This window comes from Chanodichthys erythropterus, chromosome 10 (assembly GCF_024489055.1).
Source record: "Chanodichthys erythropterus isolate Z2021 chromosome 10, ASM2448905v1, whole genome shotgun sequence".
Taxonomy (NCBI): Eukaryota; Metazoa; Chordata; class Actinopteri; order Cypriniformes; family Xenocyprididae; genus Chanodichthys; species Chanodichthys erythropterus.
In genome coordinates, this window is record NC_090230.1 from 32,046,131 (window position 1) to 32,062,511 (window position 16,381).

Sequence of the window (16,381 nt, forward strand, 5' to 3'; positions counted from 1 at the left end):
GGACAATGCTAGGCGATGCCATGCTGTGTGTTTGTTATTAAAAGCACAGGGTCAGCCAGAGGACACCGGATTGTCCAAGCATGGTGTAAAAATTGATTTGGGTAAAACACATAAAGGTTGTTTTCCCCTCCTGCCGTTTTCTTCCTATCTGATCACTGCTCACAGCTGAGATGCTTAAACACAAACTACTAGACTAACAACACTAGAGGCTAAAATAACAGCATGCAAACAAGGCCTTTTAACCTGACTAGAGGCAACATGTGTTTTTTTAAATTTTATTTATTCTTTTGATTTTGGAGTATAACATGACCTGTTGTGGTGAGATTGACCCAATAGTTTGACACACCAAACAAAGTTGATCCCTGTGTCTCGCTGCTTCCTCGTCTGTCTGCCCGCTCCTGATCCCACCCTCCGTCTTGAGCAGGTCAGGGGGCTGAGGCACATTCCTGGGAAAATGAAAACAAGCCTCTCCTCTGGCAGGCATCAGGCAGCCGGTGGAGAAGTTGATGCCCGCTCAGAAGGGCCCGCGGGGCGTCGACTCGACTTTACACTATCTGCCTGTCCAACAGCTGTCTCCAGCCTTCTCCTTTGCCCAAAACATTTCCAAACATCTGAACATCTCACGAACATCTGAAGACATTGGTTATACGGTCAAACACAGTAGTGCAGCATATGCTGTGCTGTATACACTGGCTTAACTAGCTTAACCAGACAGATTTCCTTGATCAACAGCAGCTACACCAACATACCAGCTAGAACAGCTTTAAACCTCATAGGTAGGTCTGTTCTGAGATGTCCATATAGTAAATGCAAATGATAAACCGCAACTAACAATACAAGCATGCATAGTAGGACAGCACATTAAATAAGCTTAATGACCGATCCAATTAAACTCTATAGTAGAGCTGTACGATTAATCATTAAAACATAGCGGTCTCGATTCAAACACCCATGCAATCTTATTTTTAAATGACAGCGATTTTGGCTCTGTCTATTAAACCTAAAAGTACAATCACAGCGAACATTCAGATCTGTTGTATGAAATAGCTTTACAAACAGTCTTTTCAACCACACAGTATCTTTATTTCTGTCTTACAATAGCCTAATTCAAATTATCTCAGAAGTACTGGGTAGAAGTTTATAGTTCGGATATAAACACTGGTGTCTATCTTTTGAAAGTAACTTGCCAAATAAAATAAAGATTTTATCAATTACGTTGTTACACTGGTAGGTGGCAATGAAGGGACTTGGGTATTTGTATTTATTGAATCATTCATTCAAGAGATTTGGTCAAAAATGCAGATTTATCCAATAATGAAACAACAAATGAAGTATTTATGAGTGAGTCATTGAATCATTCATTCAATCCGATTTTTTAAAAGAGAATTCATTCAAATATTTTTAAAAAAAGACTGCAGCAATTAACATTTTGTCAAAACTTTTAGTAAATTACATGTTATTTTGTTATGTTGTCTATTCATAATTGTGGGAGAATCACACAATCTCTATTTTAAACAAAAATCATGATTTTTCAGGCACTGTTAAATTTTGAGATTTTGGACTATTTTGCTTATGAAAATAGAAAGAAAATATTAAAAACACACATTTAACTGTTTATTTTATTACAAGTCATCTATTTCCATCTGTAATTTCAATTACAATACATACAATTATTTTTTTTCTCCTGCACTTAGTCAGAAATCTTTTCAGTAGCACATACACCAAACTTTACGGATTTATTCCTAAATATCTTCTGAAGGGTTTTACAAAGCGGACTGTTCATATATCATTCACATGGCTGTTTTATATAACATTTCTTTCATATTTTTTTCTGGCTGTTGATTTTCTCATTTCTGGAGTGATAAAATGAGAAAATGTCAATAAAACGAAAAAAAGAATTTTAATTTTGACTTAATCTACTCTTCAGATTTCTGTTCTGGGAATGTATGCAAATTAGACAATGCGTAACTTAAACATATTATTTTCTATTACAGCTTTTTGAAATGTTATCTAGATGAAATTTTTACCCTATTCACCTGTAGTGTCTTGCCTTGTTTATTTTTGTATGATAAGCTATATTAATATTGCATTGGCTCATGTAACTGAGTCCTGAAGAAAAAACAGTGGTCTTTCACCTCAGTTTGAACCAACTGATGCATATTCTCTAATGCATTATATTTTTGCAATCAAGATGCATATGCATCGCATTTATAATGCAAGGATGGAAATTCATTCTGAAAAAAAGCGATGACATGACTATATGACTGGAGGCATGGGAGAGAAGTGTATCTCGCTGCTGATGGTTGACAATTAATGCTACTATAAATATTTCATTCAAGATGATTTTTTACTCTGCCCAAAACACCAGAAGTCTTTGTGACCATCTGCTGTCCCCAGAATTTCTGAAACACCCCCTTGACTGATTCAGTTGGAAATTTTCTCTGCATTCTCCCAGTCTGGGTTCAAAGAAAACACAGGTGCACCCACCAACATCTGGCGAGTCTGAAAACACCACCAAACATGTCACGGTCTGCTGGGAACGACCACGGTGGAGGTTGCCTGGATGACAACGAGATGTAACTTTCATCAACTGCAATGGTTTGTGAAGTATGTGCAATATGTGCACAATAATTAGTTGCACAACCTTAAAGTAGTAAAACGCTGAGCTAAACATAACATAAAACAAATAACCAGTGAATGCAGCAGCAAAAGCGCAAATAAAGTCAGCAAATAGTAAATCAATAATCCTATAACAGAACTGCATAATTTACTCAAAATCCATTTGATTCACATTACAATGCATGCTGGGAGCTCACAAACCATTGTTTGCACTGTTGAGACGACATTTAAGAATATATTCTTCATCTAGCAGGTGTATTTAGACTCATATAAATTCATGTTCTTTAGTCCCTGAGACTCAATACGGGATAAAAAGTTATGTTTTTTGACAGGGAAGTGGTCACAGATGGGATGTTAGGACTTGATTGATTTGCCATTAATCTGACACTTTTATCCACAACAACTTACAGTAAACTACAGTAAATTCTCAATGATGACAGTTGAACGTGTGCAGGGCTTGAACCTACAACCTTTGGCTTACCAGCCCAGATATGTCACCATTCATCAGACTATGGCTTTTCCCAAAGTGCCTGATGCCTGGAATGATTATTGACTGACTGTAACTTATGATCTCCTGTAGTCTGAGATGAAATGTCAGAACACCGGCATCATGAAAGTGTTAAGTCTTCTTTGCAGTCGTGCCTAAGTTTAACTCAAAAATACACTGACAATTTAGTCCATTAAACCAATGCAAACGCACACTGTAACTCTATTAGCAGCAACAACAATGACATGTTACTCAATCACAATGTAAAGTTACATAATATCCCTCTAGAACTAAAAAGAGTGCTGGAAAGATTCTAAGACACTGATTCGCATGTCAAATTGACTGTTTTTAGCCTAAATGTGGTGGCTTTGCTACTGCACTCTGTGGCACGCCAACAGGAAAGCCTGTCTTAATGAAAATACACCGCAATAATAAATCCAGTTTTGCATCACATTGTTACACAACACAATCAACTCTCACGTTTCACACTAGTTGTGCGTTTATTTACCTTTTCGCGTCTTGTTCCTTGTTTCTCCATCCTGTCCTACTTTAGTATCCAACTGTTTCAAACTTTCATCCCATGATACTTCACACGACCCGAATCCATGAGAAAAAGCCTCGTTTCCACGACTAAACCGTTTTCAGATTCAGATTGTGTGTTGATGCACAAATCGGTTCATGCACAGCGCTTGCAGAAACGCTCATCAGCTCTTCAGAAAACAGTTATTCCAGAGGAAAGTTCGCCATGTTTTTCTTCTCTCTCTCCTCCCGGTAGAGGCGGTTCAGATGGTTTCAGTAGTTCAGGGCTTCAGTTACTATTTATGACATCAGACGGGAGTTGAGTTACCTACTGTGACTAGTCAGGCCAGAATCACTATGTGCACTTCACTGACTTGGGCATCTTTCATAAGTTTTGGTCTGTGTGACAAAATATTTTCAAACTAGAAACATTGACTTACCAATGCAATCTGTTTAGTACAGCGCATCTGTAGTTAAAAATGCCATTATTATAGATTGCGAATTATTATGTATTTTTATGTACACAAATTCCATGTTACCATAGTATCAAATGGCAGTACCTGACTAGCCTACCTTGGTACTGAATGAATAACACATAGCCTACATGTACTATGTACAGTAACAACCAACAAACAATACATACATAAATAAAATGAACATGATCAAAGTCCCTCTTGATTAAAAAAAACTCAGACTCATATAAAGATTTTTTTTATTAAATTTCATTTACATGTTATTTACAAATGTACATACATTGCAACACTCGCTTGTTGCATTAATTAACATATAGTGCAAATATTAGGTAAACATACCGTCAATTCTCAAGAGTGGTGAGACTGGTGACATTTCGGCGCATGCGCAATTGCATGTTGCTACCTGAGGAGAATAAGCGGGAATTTGCGCCTCAGGAGAAAAACATAACGGAAAACAGATTTTGAGGTATGGAAATGATTTTGGGATGTCCAATACTGCTGTATAAAGTTCGCATGGGTTTGAATTCAAACTTATATCTAGTTTATCTCTATTGTGGAGTAAAGATTGACTTGAATGAAATCTATGGCTAGCTCGTCGATCTTAGCATGAGGCCCTAAAAATAGTTATGAAAGAAAATTCTATTGCTTTTGAATTTTTAAGATGCATTAGCTAAAGTGTGTGGCTGAATATCCATTTCAGATTATTACAATGTATAAAGATTCCACAATTTTGCTTTAAATGCACATAATTCCTTGCAGATATCGTAAAATAATAATTAACGTACCACATAACGATGTAACCATAACACTCTGACCTATTATATTAGGCTAAATGTAATAGCCTACTATAACCCTGTTTTTATCAATATAAATATATTCACTGTACTATTTTAGCACAATTTTTTACATCAAAATGTAGATTTTTTTATGAAGAAAAACGTTTCCCCCATTCCCATTGCAAGTTTTGTTCTGGTTTGTTGAGTTAAAATGGGCTTTATGACAGTTTCCGTTCAGGAACTCGAGGTCTCTGCATTTTAGTGTGCATCCTGATGCATTTCTTATATAATCTGACTGGAGAGTCTTTTCTCTTAGAGCGCTTGAGGTTCATCCTCTTGAGTTTGCGTTTGAAGTCCACTAGATGTCGTCCACTTGCCACGTCTTTCCTCCAGTGTTGGATGAGCTGTGCTTCTGGTGGATGGGTTGAGCAACTAAATAAAAGAGACACCACAAAGATTGTTTTTTGTTTAATGGTTTCCACCTCGGAAGAACCACCTCCATTACTATTTGCATTACATTATACTTTGTTTAGTAGACACATTCTCAGTCACAGTACCTTGCACCACATATTTACTTTAATAACAATTACCCTGCATCAACCAACCTTTGTTATCAGCCCAGATGTTTAATCATAATGTTTGTACCAACCTTTTGCCATTGAGACAGTTCTCAGTCTGCGGTAGGGTGAAACAGGATTGTGACACAAAGTCCATCAACAGCAAATGCACAGGGTCAGTTTCATCCAGTTCTTTAGACAAGATCTTTTGGACGAGCCTGTGAAAGAAAGAAACATATATCAGTAGATATTCAAGAAAAATGAGGCTCATATTAGCCCAAAACCAGCCTAAATATTCTGTTGCTTCAAGCCCAAAGTATACTTCACTTTTTACGCATACGTGAGGGTCAGCGTACAGTGCGTGTGATGTGAATTTCGTCATCAGAAGAGTATGTGTGTACTGTACGCGCACTGCTGGATTTTTTAAAATTATGCGCATTAATTTTTTTGTGCATAAACAGAGCAGACCGGAACACATGCAAGCTACAGCGACAATGGAGGCCTACATAGACGAGAGATTGTGCGAAGACTCTACAACTCTAGCATGAAAGAATACAAAGATGTTTACATGGGTTGTAACTCATGGCGAGAGATTGCTCAAAACTGCGCATGCGTCAAACGCCTGTGTACGCTTACAAGCAAAACGAAGTATACTTTGCAAAGCTGCGTGTTCGGCTGTGCACGTACAGTAGCGTACGCATAAAAAAAAACAAGTATACCCGGGGCTTAACACTGATTAGTCAGCTAGTAGTCATGCAACTAATATACTGTATAAAAATGGTGGTGTCACGCATCCCTAGTGGATAGATGGAGTTGGTATTTGGATATGTGCATTCACCTGGCAGTACAGTTACAGTGGTAAAGGGTTCTCAGGTCAGGGTTTCGTAAACCGAATTTCTCTTGTAAAGCAGGGATCTGTAGATGGCATGAATCCAGATCCCTGTAGAGGCCACACATCTCAAACTTGCCTATAAAACCAGAAAAGAGAAAAAATAAATAATGAAGCTTTTCCAAGATTCTTGGAACTTGGTTGATTTACAACAGATCTAATATGAGTAATATTTAGTTCACCTTGATGTTGTCTGTCTGGTTTATTTTGGGGGATTGTTGTCTTTGGTGCGTATGTTGTGACTATGGAAGCTTCAGATTTCCGGGACAGCAGTGTTGTAACAGATGGCCATGGTGATGATGTAGAAATTGGACTCGGCTCTTCAGTGCTGCTCGTGGAATCGTTGGATTGCATGATAAGCGATTCTTCTATGTTTTTGGTGACCTGGTTTTGTCCTAAAGTGATTGCTTGATGGAAGCTCGTTTCCAGAGTCTCCATGTCTTGTTCAGGGAGTGTGTCGGTGTAGTTTGCTGCGTCTTTGACCACGGCGTATTGAGAAAGTTCTGAATTTACACACCTGCCAATGAGAGAGAAAAAAAAACAAGGTTCTGTAACTGTGTACACAACATTATGTGCTCAGAGATTATGAACAAATCACACTAAAGTGCCAAGATTTCCAAGCAAACCATTTCCAAAGTTCAATGGGTTTTTGCTTGTTTTGTGTCTGCCAGTAAATGGTCCTTTGCATTTTGACCTAAATTTAAATTCTGTCATTATTCACTATACCTCATTTAAATTAAAAACCCATATGATGTATTTTTTATTTTTTGATGTGTGTGCACAACACCATTTACACTACTATTCAAAAGTTTGGGGTAAGTATTTTTAAAGAAATTAATACTTTTATTTAAGACTGTCATGATCCTGGATTAAATTCGAGTACTCGATTGAATTTCAGTTCAGATACCTGTGTCAATTAACCAGCAAAATGCTGGAAGTGGCGTATTATACGGACAAGAAGGCATTATTAGACCATTTTCTAAGGCTGCACGATATATTAAAACCATTTAAAAATCATAATATATCATAGTTCTATTGTGAAATCTCAAAGGCTGTGATTGGGAATCAGATTTGTAACACAAGTTATTTATAACCCTATGCCAATCAGATTCAGCAGGCATTTGTTATATTACGTAATGCACATAAGTTGATTCATGATATATTATGTATATTATATATTATGTATCTTTAAAAGTGTTGTTCAATAAAACCATATGATTACTTGCTTTTGATACTTTATTTGAACCAATATTGCCTTACTTTTAATTAGGGCTGGGACGATACATCGATTCTTGATTTGCGATACAATAAATCTGGATCGATCCTGATATTTTCTTTCTCGAATCAATTCTGAGCTTAGTTTTAACAGCAAATGGCGCTCTAGGATAGTTACACTACAAACACCCTTGTAATTCGCTTCAACCTTTTCGAATTTTAAGAATGATTATTTTAGGTTTAAGTGGTGAGTATAAAGGAAGTGGAAGAAAGCAGAGTAAACATGTGTTTCTAAAGCACATAGTGCCTTCTGTTGTTAAAAACTAAGCTCAGAATTAATTTAGAGAGAGAATCGCGATACATTCTGAAAATATCAGAATTGTTCCAGATTCATTGTATCACGAATCGATAATCAATGTATTGTCCCAGCCGTATTACATATGTATTTTCAGCAATTTTAAGGGCTATTCATTTAGGTTTAAAAAAAGATGCACTTAATTAATCGTTAAATTAATCCCTGTCTGTATTCAGCAAGGATGCATTAAATTGTGACAGCAAAGGCATTTAAAAAAAAATGTATCACAGTTTTCACAAAAAATATTGCTTGAGCAGCAAATCAGCAGATTAGAATGATTTATGTAAGATCATGTGGCACTGAAGACTGGAGTAATGATGCTGAAAGTTTAGCTTTGACATTTTAAAATGTATTCGTACCGACCCTGAACAAATCACAATAATGTGCCAAATCATTTTCAGTGTTCAAAGTCTTGTTTTACCTTCATAATTTTTTTCTGAAAAGTGAGAATGTTTTGCAACAGAAAAGAGCTGAGTCCATTGATACCAAATACATACATGCCCCACCACGTTCTCTTCACACACTGCATCCGTTGAGAAAACTCGAAGCAGCGCATCTTTAGCACGTTGAAGTATCCGTAGCCCACAAGGTTGGACATGGTATTATTAACACCCAGGAGACAGCGGCGGAACCTGAATTGATATCACAAGGTCTGATTACAATGTCATAAGATACAGTAATACAAGACGCGTGCTCAGTGAAATAACTCTCAGATTATGTTGGACATGTCTCATGTTACACGACAACACAACACAATAGGCAGGTAAGCTTGTCGGGAAAATGATGCTCACTTTTCCTGCTCTAATGAATAAAGCAAGACATACCTGTTGTCACAATCGCAGTGTGATAAAGTGAAGATATTTGTGTTGAAGACACCATAGTTGTATGAAAAAGAGTCGATGGTGTCTTTACAGTGGTCATGTTCTCTGCAGCAATTATCGGTTTCTTCAAAGATACCTGCAAAGATAATAGAACAGGTAAAGATGTTTCATTTTTTTGCTGTACAAAGGGGTCCAAATATTAGTTTTTTATTTTATCTAATTTAATACAAAACTTTCATTACAAATTGTATTACAAGATGTTTTTCTTTCTTCAGTCAAAAAGAAATGAAGGTTTTTGAGGAAAAAACATTCCAGGATTTTTCTCCATATAGTGGACTTCACTGGGGTTCAACAGGTTGAAGGTCCAAATGTCAGTTTCAGTGCAGCTTCAAAGAGCTCTACATGATCCCAGACGAGGAATAAGAGTCTTATCTAGAGAAACAATCAGTCATTTTCTAAAAAAAAAATACTTTTTAACCACAAATGCTCGTCTTGCAATGCGCCACACATTACGTTATCATGTTGGAAAGGTCACGCGTGACGTAGGCAGAAGTAACAGGTGTCTACAAAGGGAACATGCAAAGACGAAGCCAAACGCCTTTTACAAAAAAAGGTAAAACGACGATTTTGAAGCTGGAGGAGAAAATTAGATGAAGTTTTTCGCCCTACCGCGGTACTCCCAACTGTCCAACATGATTACGTAATGCGTGGCGCATCACAGAGCAGTGCAAGATGAGCATTTGTGGTTAAAAAGTATATATATATATATATTTTTCTTTCTTCTTTTAGAAATTTACCGATTGTTTCTCTAGATTAGACTCTTATTCCTCGTCTGGGATCATGTAGAGCTCTTTGAAGCTGCACTGAAACATTTGAACCCCAGTGAAGTCCACTATATGGAGAATAATCCTGGAATGTTTTCCTCAAAAACCTTCATTTCTTTTCAACTGAAGAAAAAAAGACATGAACATCTGGGATGACATGGGGGTGAGTAAATTATCAGGAAATTTTCATTCTGAAGTCAACTAATACTTTAAAAATGTATTCTTCAAATTATGTCACGACTTAGTTTTTTTTTTTATCCTAAAATGTTGTGTGCTTCAATAAAGTATGAAAATTTCAATGTCATTTCAGACCTTTGGATCCCTTTGTATATTTATTGTAATGTTATTGATATATATTATATATAAGATTATTTTAATAGTAATAATAATCATTTAAATTTACTTACCCAGGTCAGTAAAGCCAGTAGCCTTATTTCCCGAGCCACACCACAGAGTTCCTGGAATCATCCATGAGCGCTTCGATCGGTGAAGTGTCTGTCTGGAACTTTCTCCGCTATCCTGGTACACGGATCCATCAGGTTCAACGCTCTTCAGGTCTCTGGCCCTGCGTACGGATGCTGTAAATTCCTCCGTAATACCAGCAGCCTCACAGGGGCCGTCAGGTTCAATCAGCTGACTGATGTCAAAGCGTGCATCAAGGGTCTCTGAGAAAGAACTGTCTTCCCAACACCTGGACAGGTACCTTTCAATAACAGATTGCTCATCACTTGTTATGCAACTAAAAAGGCTGTTGTTTTTGTTCCAGATGCTGTCAAACAAGAGAAGAGATGTCTGAGTTCTTCGGAGAAATGCATACTGTGTTTGCCCACCTGAAGTGGATCTGGTCCAAATACAGTAAGTGCTCGATTTAAAATTGTCAGCACTAAAACAAGCATGAAGCAGCATGAAAAGGCACAGAACTGCCTTTAAAAGGTGGCTGCTCTGCATTTTTATGGCAAACGGAATAATTGCACCACACTTGTGTGTATTTTTAAGTCAAATTTGTACTTGAATGAATAAATAGCCAGAGGTGCTGCAGGGTAACTGGGTTTTTAACCCCTCAGGTCTGGCAGAGAGCGCGTCTCAACTCCTCCTTATTTATACTCCGATCCGCATGTGGGATATTACTTATATTGTGGCTAGTGGCCACATCAGAACAGACGGGGTGGGATGACACAAGGGGGTGTGTCTATTGTAAATACAGACTAGGAAGCACAGATTTCGGCACACACATGTGTATATATAAGATGTAAATTACATCATAAACCCTCCCGGTTTCCTGAGTTCACTTGAGTATAATTATCTCTCCGGCTGATCACTATCATTTTTTATTAGTGTCAACAATGCCCTCAACAGTAAACATTTAGTATCTTATTAGTCATAATGAAATGATTCTTTACAACGTGACAAAAAGATTCAAATTCCACATGGGAGGAGAAATAAACATCCGATCCAAAACTATTACATTTATGTGTTCAGATTAAATTAGGTCAGCATTTCTATTCTGTGCAATGTTTATAAAAAATCTTTAAGTGCTTATTTATTTAGCATGCCACCTGCAAAAATAATTAAAATCGCTAAATGTTTATTACCAGCCACAAACCATATTTTGAATGCATTTATTTGCTTATTTATTTATGTCCCTAAACAAACAATGACATTATTTAGCTGGATTTTTTTCTTGCATATCGACAACGCATATTTGCAACTTGCATATTGTATTGCATATTAACTGACAAACAGCACAGGATGTATTGTTGTATTGTAAATGTCTTTATTTTTTCCTTCTAGTGATTTAAGGTCAAATATATTTTACGTGTGCAAGGTTTTCGCTGATTACCCACATTGATAAAAGTCATTATAAAGCTCAAAAGTTGTGCCCAATATTCTCATTATCTTGTCTTTGATTTGAATTGCTCATGTCCGTAAGGTTCAGATTACCATTGTATTTTAAATCATATATTGTCTTTCAGTTTCTAACAAAGTTACCAGCCACCTGGCCAATTTATATACCTGCCAAAGTCAATTTTTGGCATTTGGCGCTTGGCGAGTACTCATTTTGAACCCATTTGCACAGTTGCAGCAGGCTGCAGTGTTTACATGAGGATGCAAAGGTCATATGAGTTTGTTGTACGTGTCCACCTGCACTGATTGGCGCAGACCTCGCCTGATTCGCACAAAGTTTCTGCCCTGTCACCATTGGATGCGGTCCTAATCAGTTAACCATTACAGCTGTTTTATTGGTGGTATTTCCACCGGTAAATGTAAGTCTAACATCCGTCAAATGAGGGAAAAACAAGCTTAAGGAAACTAAAGAAAAATTACAAGATTGCTATCAAATGAGAAGCTAAAAAATGTTTTCATTCAACAATTACTTTACTCAAAGGTAGACTGCTCTCAGAGGAATACTTACACTGACTGTTAGCTCAATTTAGAATAATTGCAATTACGCCATTACAGTCAAAACCCCGGTAAGCTGGAATTTTTTAATGCACTTTTTTCTTTCTTTGGTCCAGAGTAATGGATATTCATTCAAAACAGCCTAAAGAAAGACACATGGAAAATAGACTCATTCTGGATATGAGAAATGAGTTAGCATAATATGTTGAGTGGGGTTAAGCCAATGTTCCTTACTTTTAATGTTATTGAAAGTGATGTGTGTTATTTCTGCACCACTAGCACCACCAAGAAAAATTGAAAAAAAATATTGTTTTCCAACAGGTTTCCCAGACACTTCCCTCATCTGCCATTGGTCAGACAGATAATAGATAGCCCCGCCCCAATCTCACACTGTTTGTTTGACTTAGTGTTGCCGTATCAACCAGCCAAGAGGCTCAAACAAACAGAACGATGTTTTGATAGTGTCTAATGTTTACATTTACAGGAAAATCAACCTATTTAATAGAAAATGTCAATGTCATCAACAACCTATCAGCCACTTGTTAGCAAATGCCTTTTACAAGAAATGTAAAAAATAAATAAATAAATAAATTAAAAAAAAATCTGAAATTTGTATTACTGGTGTATTTTTTGTCATAGAATAAAATGTGAAAATATCTTGAAGTTGTTCACCCTAGACCTTATTTCAGACATTTAACCAAAAACTCATTAAAAAAAAACCCATTGACTTCAGAACAATAAAAGCTAAAATGCTCGTTTCTGGGTTTTGGCCAACAAAATACATCATCACTGCTGAGATATTCATAAAAAATGATAACACCCACCCAATTGGACTTCCATAAAAAGAGTTATTTTTGCTATTATTTTTGGTGCCACTATAAAATCAACAGACTTTTCTAAATTAAAGGGTTAGTTCACCCAAAAATGAAAATTCTGTCATTTATTTCTCACCCTCATGTCGTTCCACACCCGTAAGACCTTCGTTCATCTTCGGAACACAAATTAAGATATTTTAGTTGATATCCGATGGCTCAGTGAGGCCTGCATAGGGAGCAATGACATTTTCTCTCTCAAGATCCATAAAGGTACTAAAAACATTTAAATCAGTTCATGTGAGTACAGTGATTCAATATTAATATTATAAAGCCATGAGAATATTTTTGGTGCGCCAAAAAAAAAAAGACGACTTATTTAGTGATGGCCGATTTCAAAACACTGCTTCAGGAAGCTTCGGAGCGTTATGAATCAGTGTATCGAATCATGATTCGGATCGCGTGTCAAACTGCCAACGGCTGAAATCACATGACTTTGGCGCTCCGAACAGCAGATTCGATACACTGATTCATTTGTGCTCCGAATCTTCCTGAAACAGTGTTTTTAAAATCGGCAATCACTAAATAAGTCGTTATTTAGTTTTTTTGGTGCACCACAAATATTCTCATGCATTTAGGTCTAATCATTTTTTTTTTCTAAAAGATTGCTGTATCAACCAGCCAAGAGGCTCAAACAAACAGAACGATGTTTTGATAGTGTCTAATGTTTACATTTACGGGAAAATCAACCTACTTGACAGTAAATGTCAATGTCATCAACAACCTATGTTGTCCCATTCAGCCACTTGTTAGCAAATGCCTTTTACAAGTAAAAAAGTAAAAAAAAAATAATAATAATAATAATTCAGAAAGTTGTATTACTGATGTATTTTATGTCATAGAATAAAATGTGAAAATATCTTGAAATTGTTCACCATAGACCTTATTTCAGACATTTAACCAAAAACCCATTAAAAAAAAACATTGACTTCAGAACAATGAAACCGGGAGTGCTAAAATGCTCGTTTCTGGGTTTTGGCCTACAAAATACATCATCCCTGCAGAGATATTAATTAAAAATTATAACACCCACCCAATTTGGACTTCCATAAAAAGAGTTATTTTTCAATTACTTTTGGTGCCACTATAAAATCAACAAACTTTTCTAAATTAAATAGGTAATGAAGATGCATGCATTTTGGTCTAATAATTTTTTATTTTATTTTTTTTCTAAAAGATTTTTCTGTCATGTATTCGTGCACAACCCTCTACAATACAAGTAAATCACTCGCATATGCAACCAAATTTCATGCTAGGTGGCTAAAATGACTTTAATAAGTAAATTGTATCATTTCAGTTGCCTGTGTTTGAGTTAGAGACACAGTGAGAGGCTTACACATGCCATGTTAAGAGAATTGACATGTTAGCTCTAAATGCAGGGCTCAACAGGACTGCCCAATCGCCAAGCGTTTACAGAACTTTATAGTTACTCACGTAACCCTGGTTCCCTGAGATAACAGGAATGAGCATTGCGTCTGCTTTTAGCTAACGCTTATGGAGAAAACTCCTCCTCTGAATCCTGATTGGTTCATATCTGTGCAGTTGCACGGACAAATGGCATTTCAGCCCACCAGAAAGTCACGCATAATTGCTGCTATTTAGAATCTTTCAACTGAGGAGAGGCTAGCATGACTCACTGGGCAGTGTAGTAGCACGGCTAGGCAATGTTTGTTCCCATTATCTCAGGGAACCAGGGTTACGTGTGTAGCCATAATGTTCCCTTTCGATTCACATTGCGTCTGTTTTTAGCTGACGCTTATGGGGAATTTAATCCAATAGTGCCGTGCTACAAGCACAGAATGGAAGCCGCTCTTTGAGCCGACAGCTAGGGGGCGCTCGATTGAGGGCCCCTAGACCAGCTGCATAAGAAAAGGCTCAGACTGCGGTTACACAGTCCATAAGCGTCTCAGACTGACAACACCTGTGCTTGAAGAGCAGGAATGTCCAGGTTATAAAATCAGATGACAGTGGACGACGAGGACCAACCGGCTGTCACGCAGATATCCGTGATGGAAATTCCGCTGGACCATGCCCAAGAGGAAGCCGTACCTCTAGTGGAGTCAGCCCTCACTCCCAAGGGGCACAACAGACTTGTAACAGCTAACGCATCCACAATCCATCTTGAGCCACTGTAGTCACATGGACTATTTTAACAATGTCTTTGCACCTTTTGAGGTCGAGAATGTAGTAGTAATGACGTTGCCAATGTGTGGTTCATAAACCCTCGGATTTAATCAGAAAAAAAATTCAGAAGATGAACGAAGGTCTTACGGGTTTGGGACGACATGAGGGTGAGTAATTAATGACAGAATTTTCATTTTTGGTAAAATAACCCTTTAAGACTGCCCTCTTGCTGGTTCTAGCATCAGCCAAGCGAGTTGGAGATCTGCAGTCTCTATCTGTGGAACCTTCCTGTCTTGAGTTCGGCCCCAACGATAGTAAAGTGGTCCTTAGGCTGAGAAAAGGTTATGTGGCGAAAGTGCTTCTCAACCATTTAGAATGCAGGTGATAGTGCTGTTAGCTCTTCCACTTGTGGAGAACAAGCAGGTACTCCATCCACTCTGTCCTGTAAGGGCCCTTAGAGTGCAGACTGAGCCAGTTTCGGCAATCAGAGCAGCTGTTTGTCAGCTTTGGAGGCTGTACTAAATGGCTACCGGTCTCAAAGCAAAGACTCTCTAGATGGATTGTGGATGCGATAGCGCTGGCTTACAAGTCTGTTGTGCCCCTTGGGAGTGAGGGCTGACTCCACTAGAGGTAAGGCCTCCTCTTGGGCGTGGTCAATCGCGGATATCTGCATGGCAGCCGGTTGGTCCTCGTCGTCCACCATCAGATTTTATAACCTGGACATCCCTGTTCTTCAAGCAAGGGTGTTGTCAGTCTGAGACGCTTATGGACTGTGTAACAGGCTCTGACCATTCTGTGCTTGTAGCACGGCACTATTGGATTAAATTCCCATAAGCGTCAGCTAAAAACAGACCGTATCGAAAGGGAACGTTATGGTTACACACGTAACCCTGGTTCCCTGAGATAATGGGAACAAACATTGCCTAGCCGTGCTACTACACTGCCCAGTGAGTCATGCTAGCCTCTCCTCAGTCGAAAGATTCTAAATAGCAGCAATTATGCGTGACTTTCACAACATTAAGGTTGAACCACTGTAGTCACATGGACTATTTTAATGTCTTTAAAGGGTTAGTTCACCCAAAAATGAAAATTATGTCATTAATGACTCACCCTCATGCCGTTCCAAACCCGTAAGACCTTCATTCATCTTCGGAACACAGTTTAAAATATTTTAGATTTAGTCCGAGAGCCTTCTGTCCCTACATTGAAAATATATGTGCAGTAGACTGTCCATGTCCAAAAACGTAATAAAAACATCATCAAAGTAGGCCATGTGACATCAGTGGGTTAGTTAGAAGTTTTTGAAGCATCGAAAATACATTTTGGTCCAAAAATAACAAAAACTACAACTTTTCTACGAAGTTTCGTTTACAGTCTGAGGGAGACGCACGCTGTATTCAAGCTATTTTTTAAAATGGTGCGTGCATGTCGCGGATGTCCTAATCGCCAA

General features: G+C 37.7%; 2 protein-coding genes across 2 annotated transcripts in view; both read right to left on the bottom strand.

Annotated features, from left to right (window-relative positions):
• Positions 1–3,800, bottom strand: part of ttc28 (tetratricopeptide repeat domain 28) — a 329,726-nt gene extending 325,926 nt beyond the window's left edge. The window contains exon 1 of the mRNA XM_067397333.1: positions 3,615–3,800. Within this exon, the coding sequence (XP_067253434.1) occupies positions 3,615–3,644 (30 nt within the window). The 5' untranslated portion in view covers positions 3,645–3,800. The remainder of the gene's footprint in view (positions 1–3,614) is intronic.
• A 593-nt stretch (positions 3,801–4,393) lies between these two features.
• On the bottom strand, positions 4,394–10,605 carry pla2g3 (phospholipase A2 group III). The gene is made up of 7 exons (XM_067398953.1): positions 9,943–10,605; positions 8,715–8,847; positions 8,388–8,522; positions 6,503–6,837; positions 6,270–6,399; positions 5,524–5,649; positions 4,394–5,306 (listed from the first exon to the last, which is right to left on the bottom strand). Exons 1-7 carry the CDS (start codon positions 10,481–10,483, stop codon positions 5,093–5,095), a joined length of 1,614 nt encoding a protein of 537 aa, XP_067255054.1. The 5' UTR covers positions 10,484–10,605; the 3' UTR covers positions 4,394–5,092.
• Between the last annotated feature and the right edge of the window lie 5,776 nt (positions 10,606–16,381).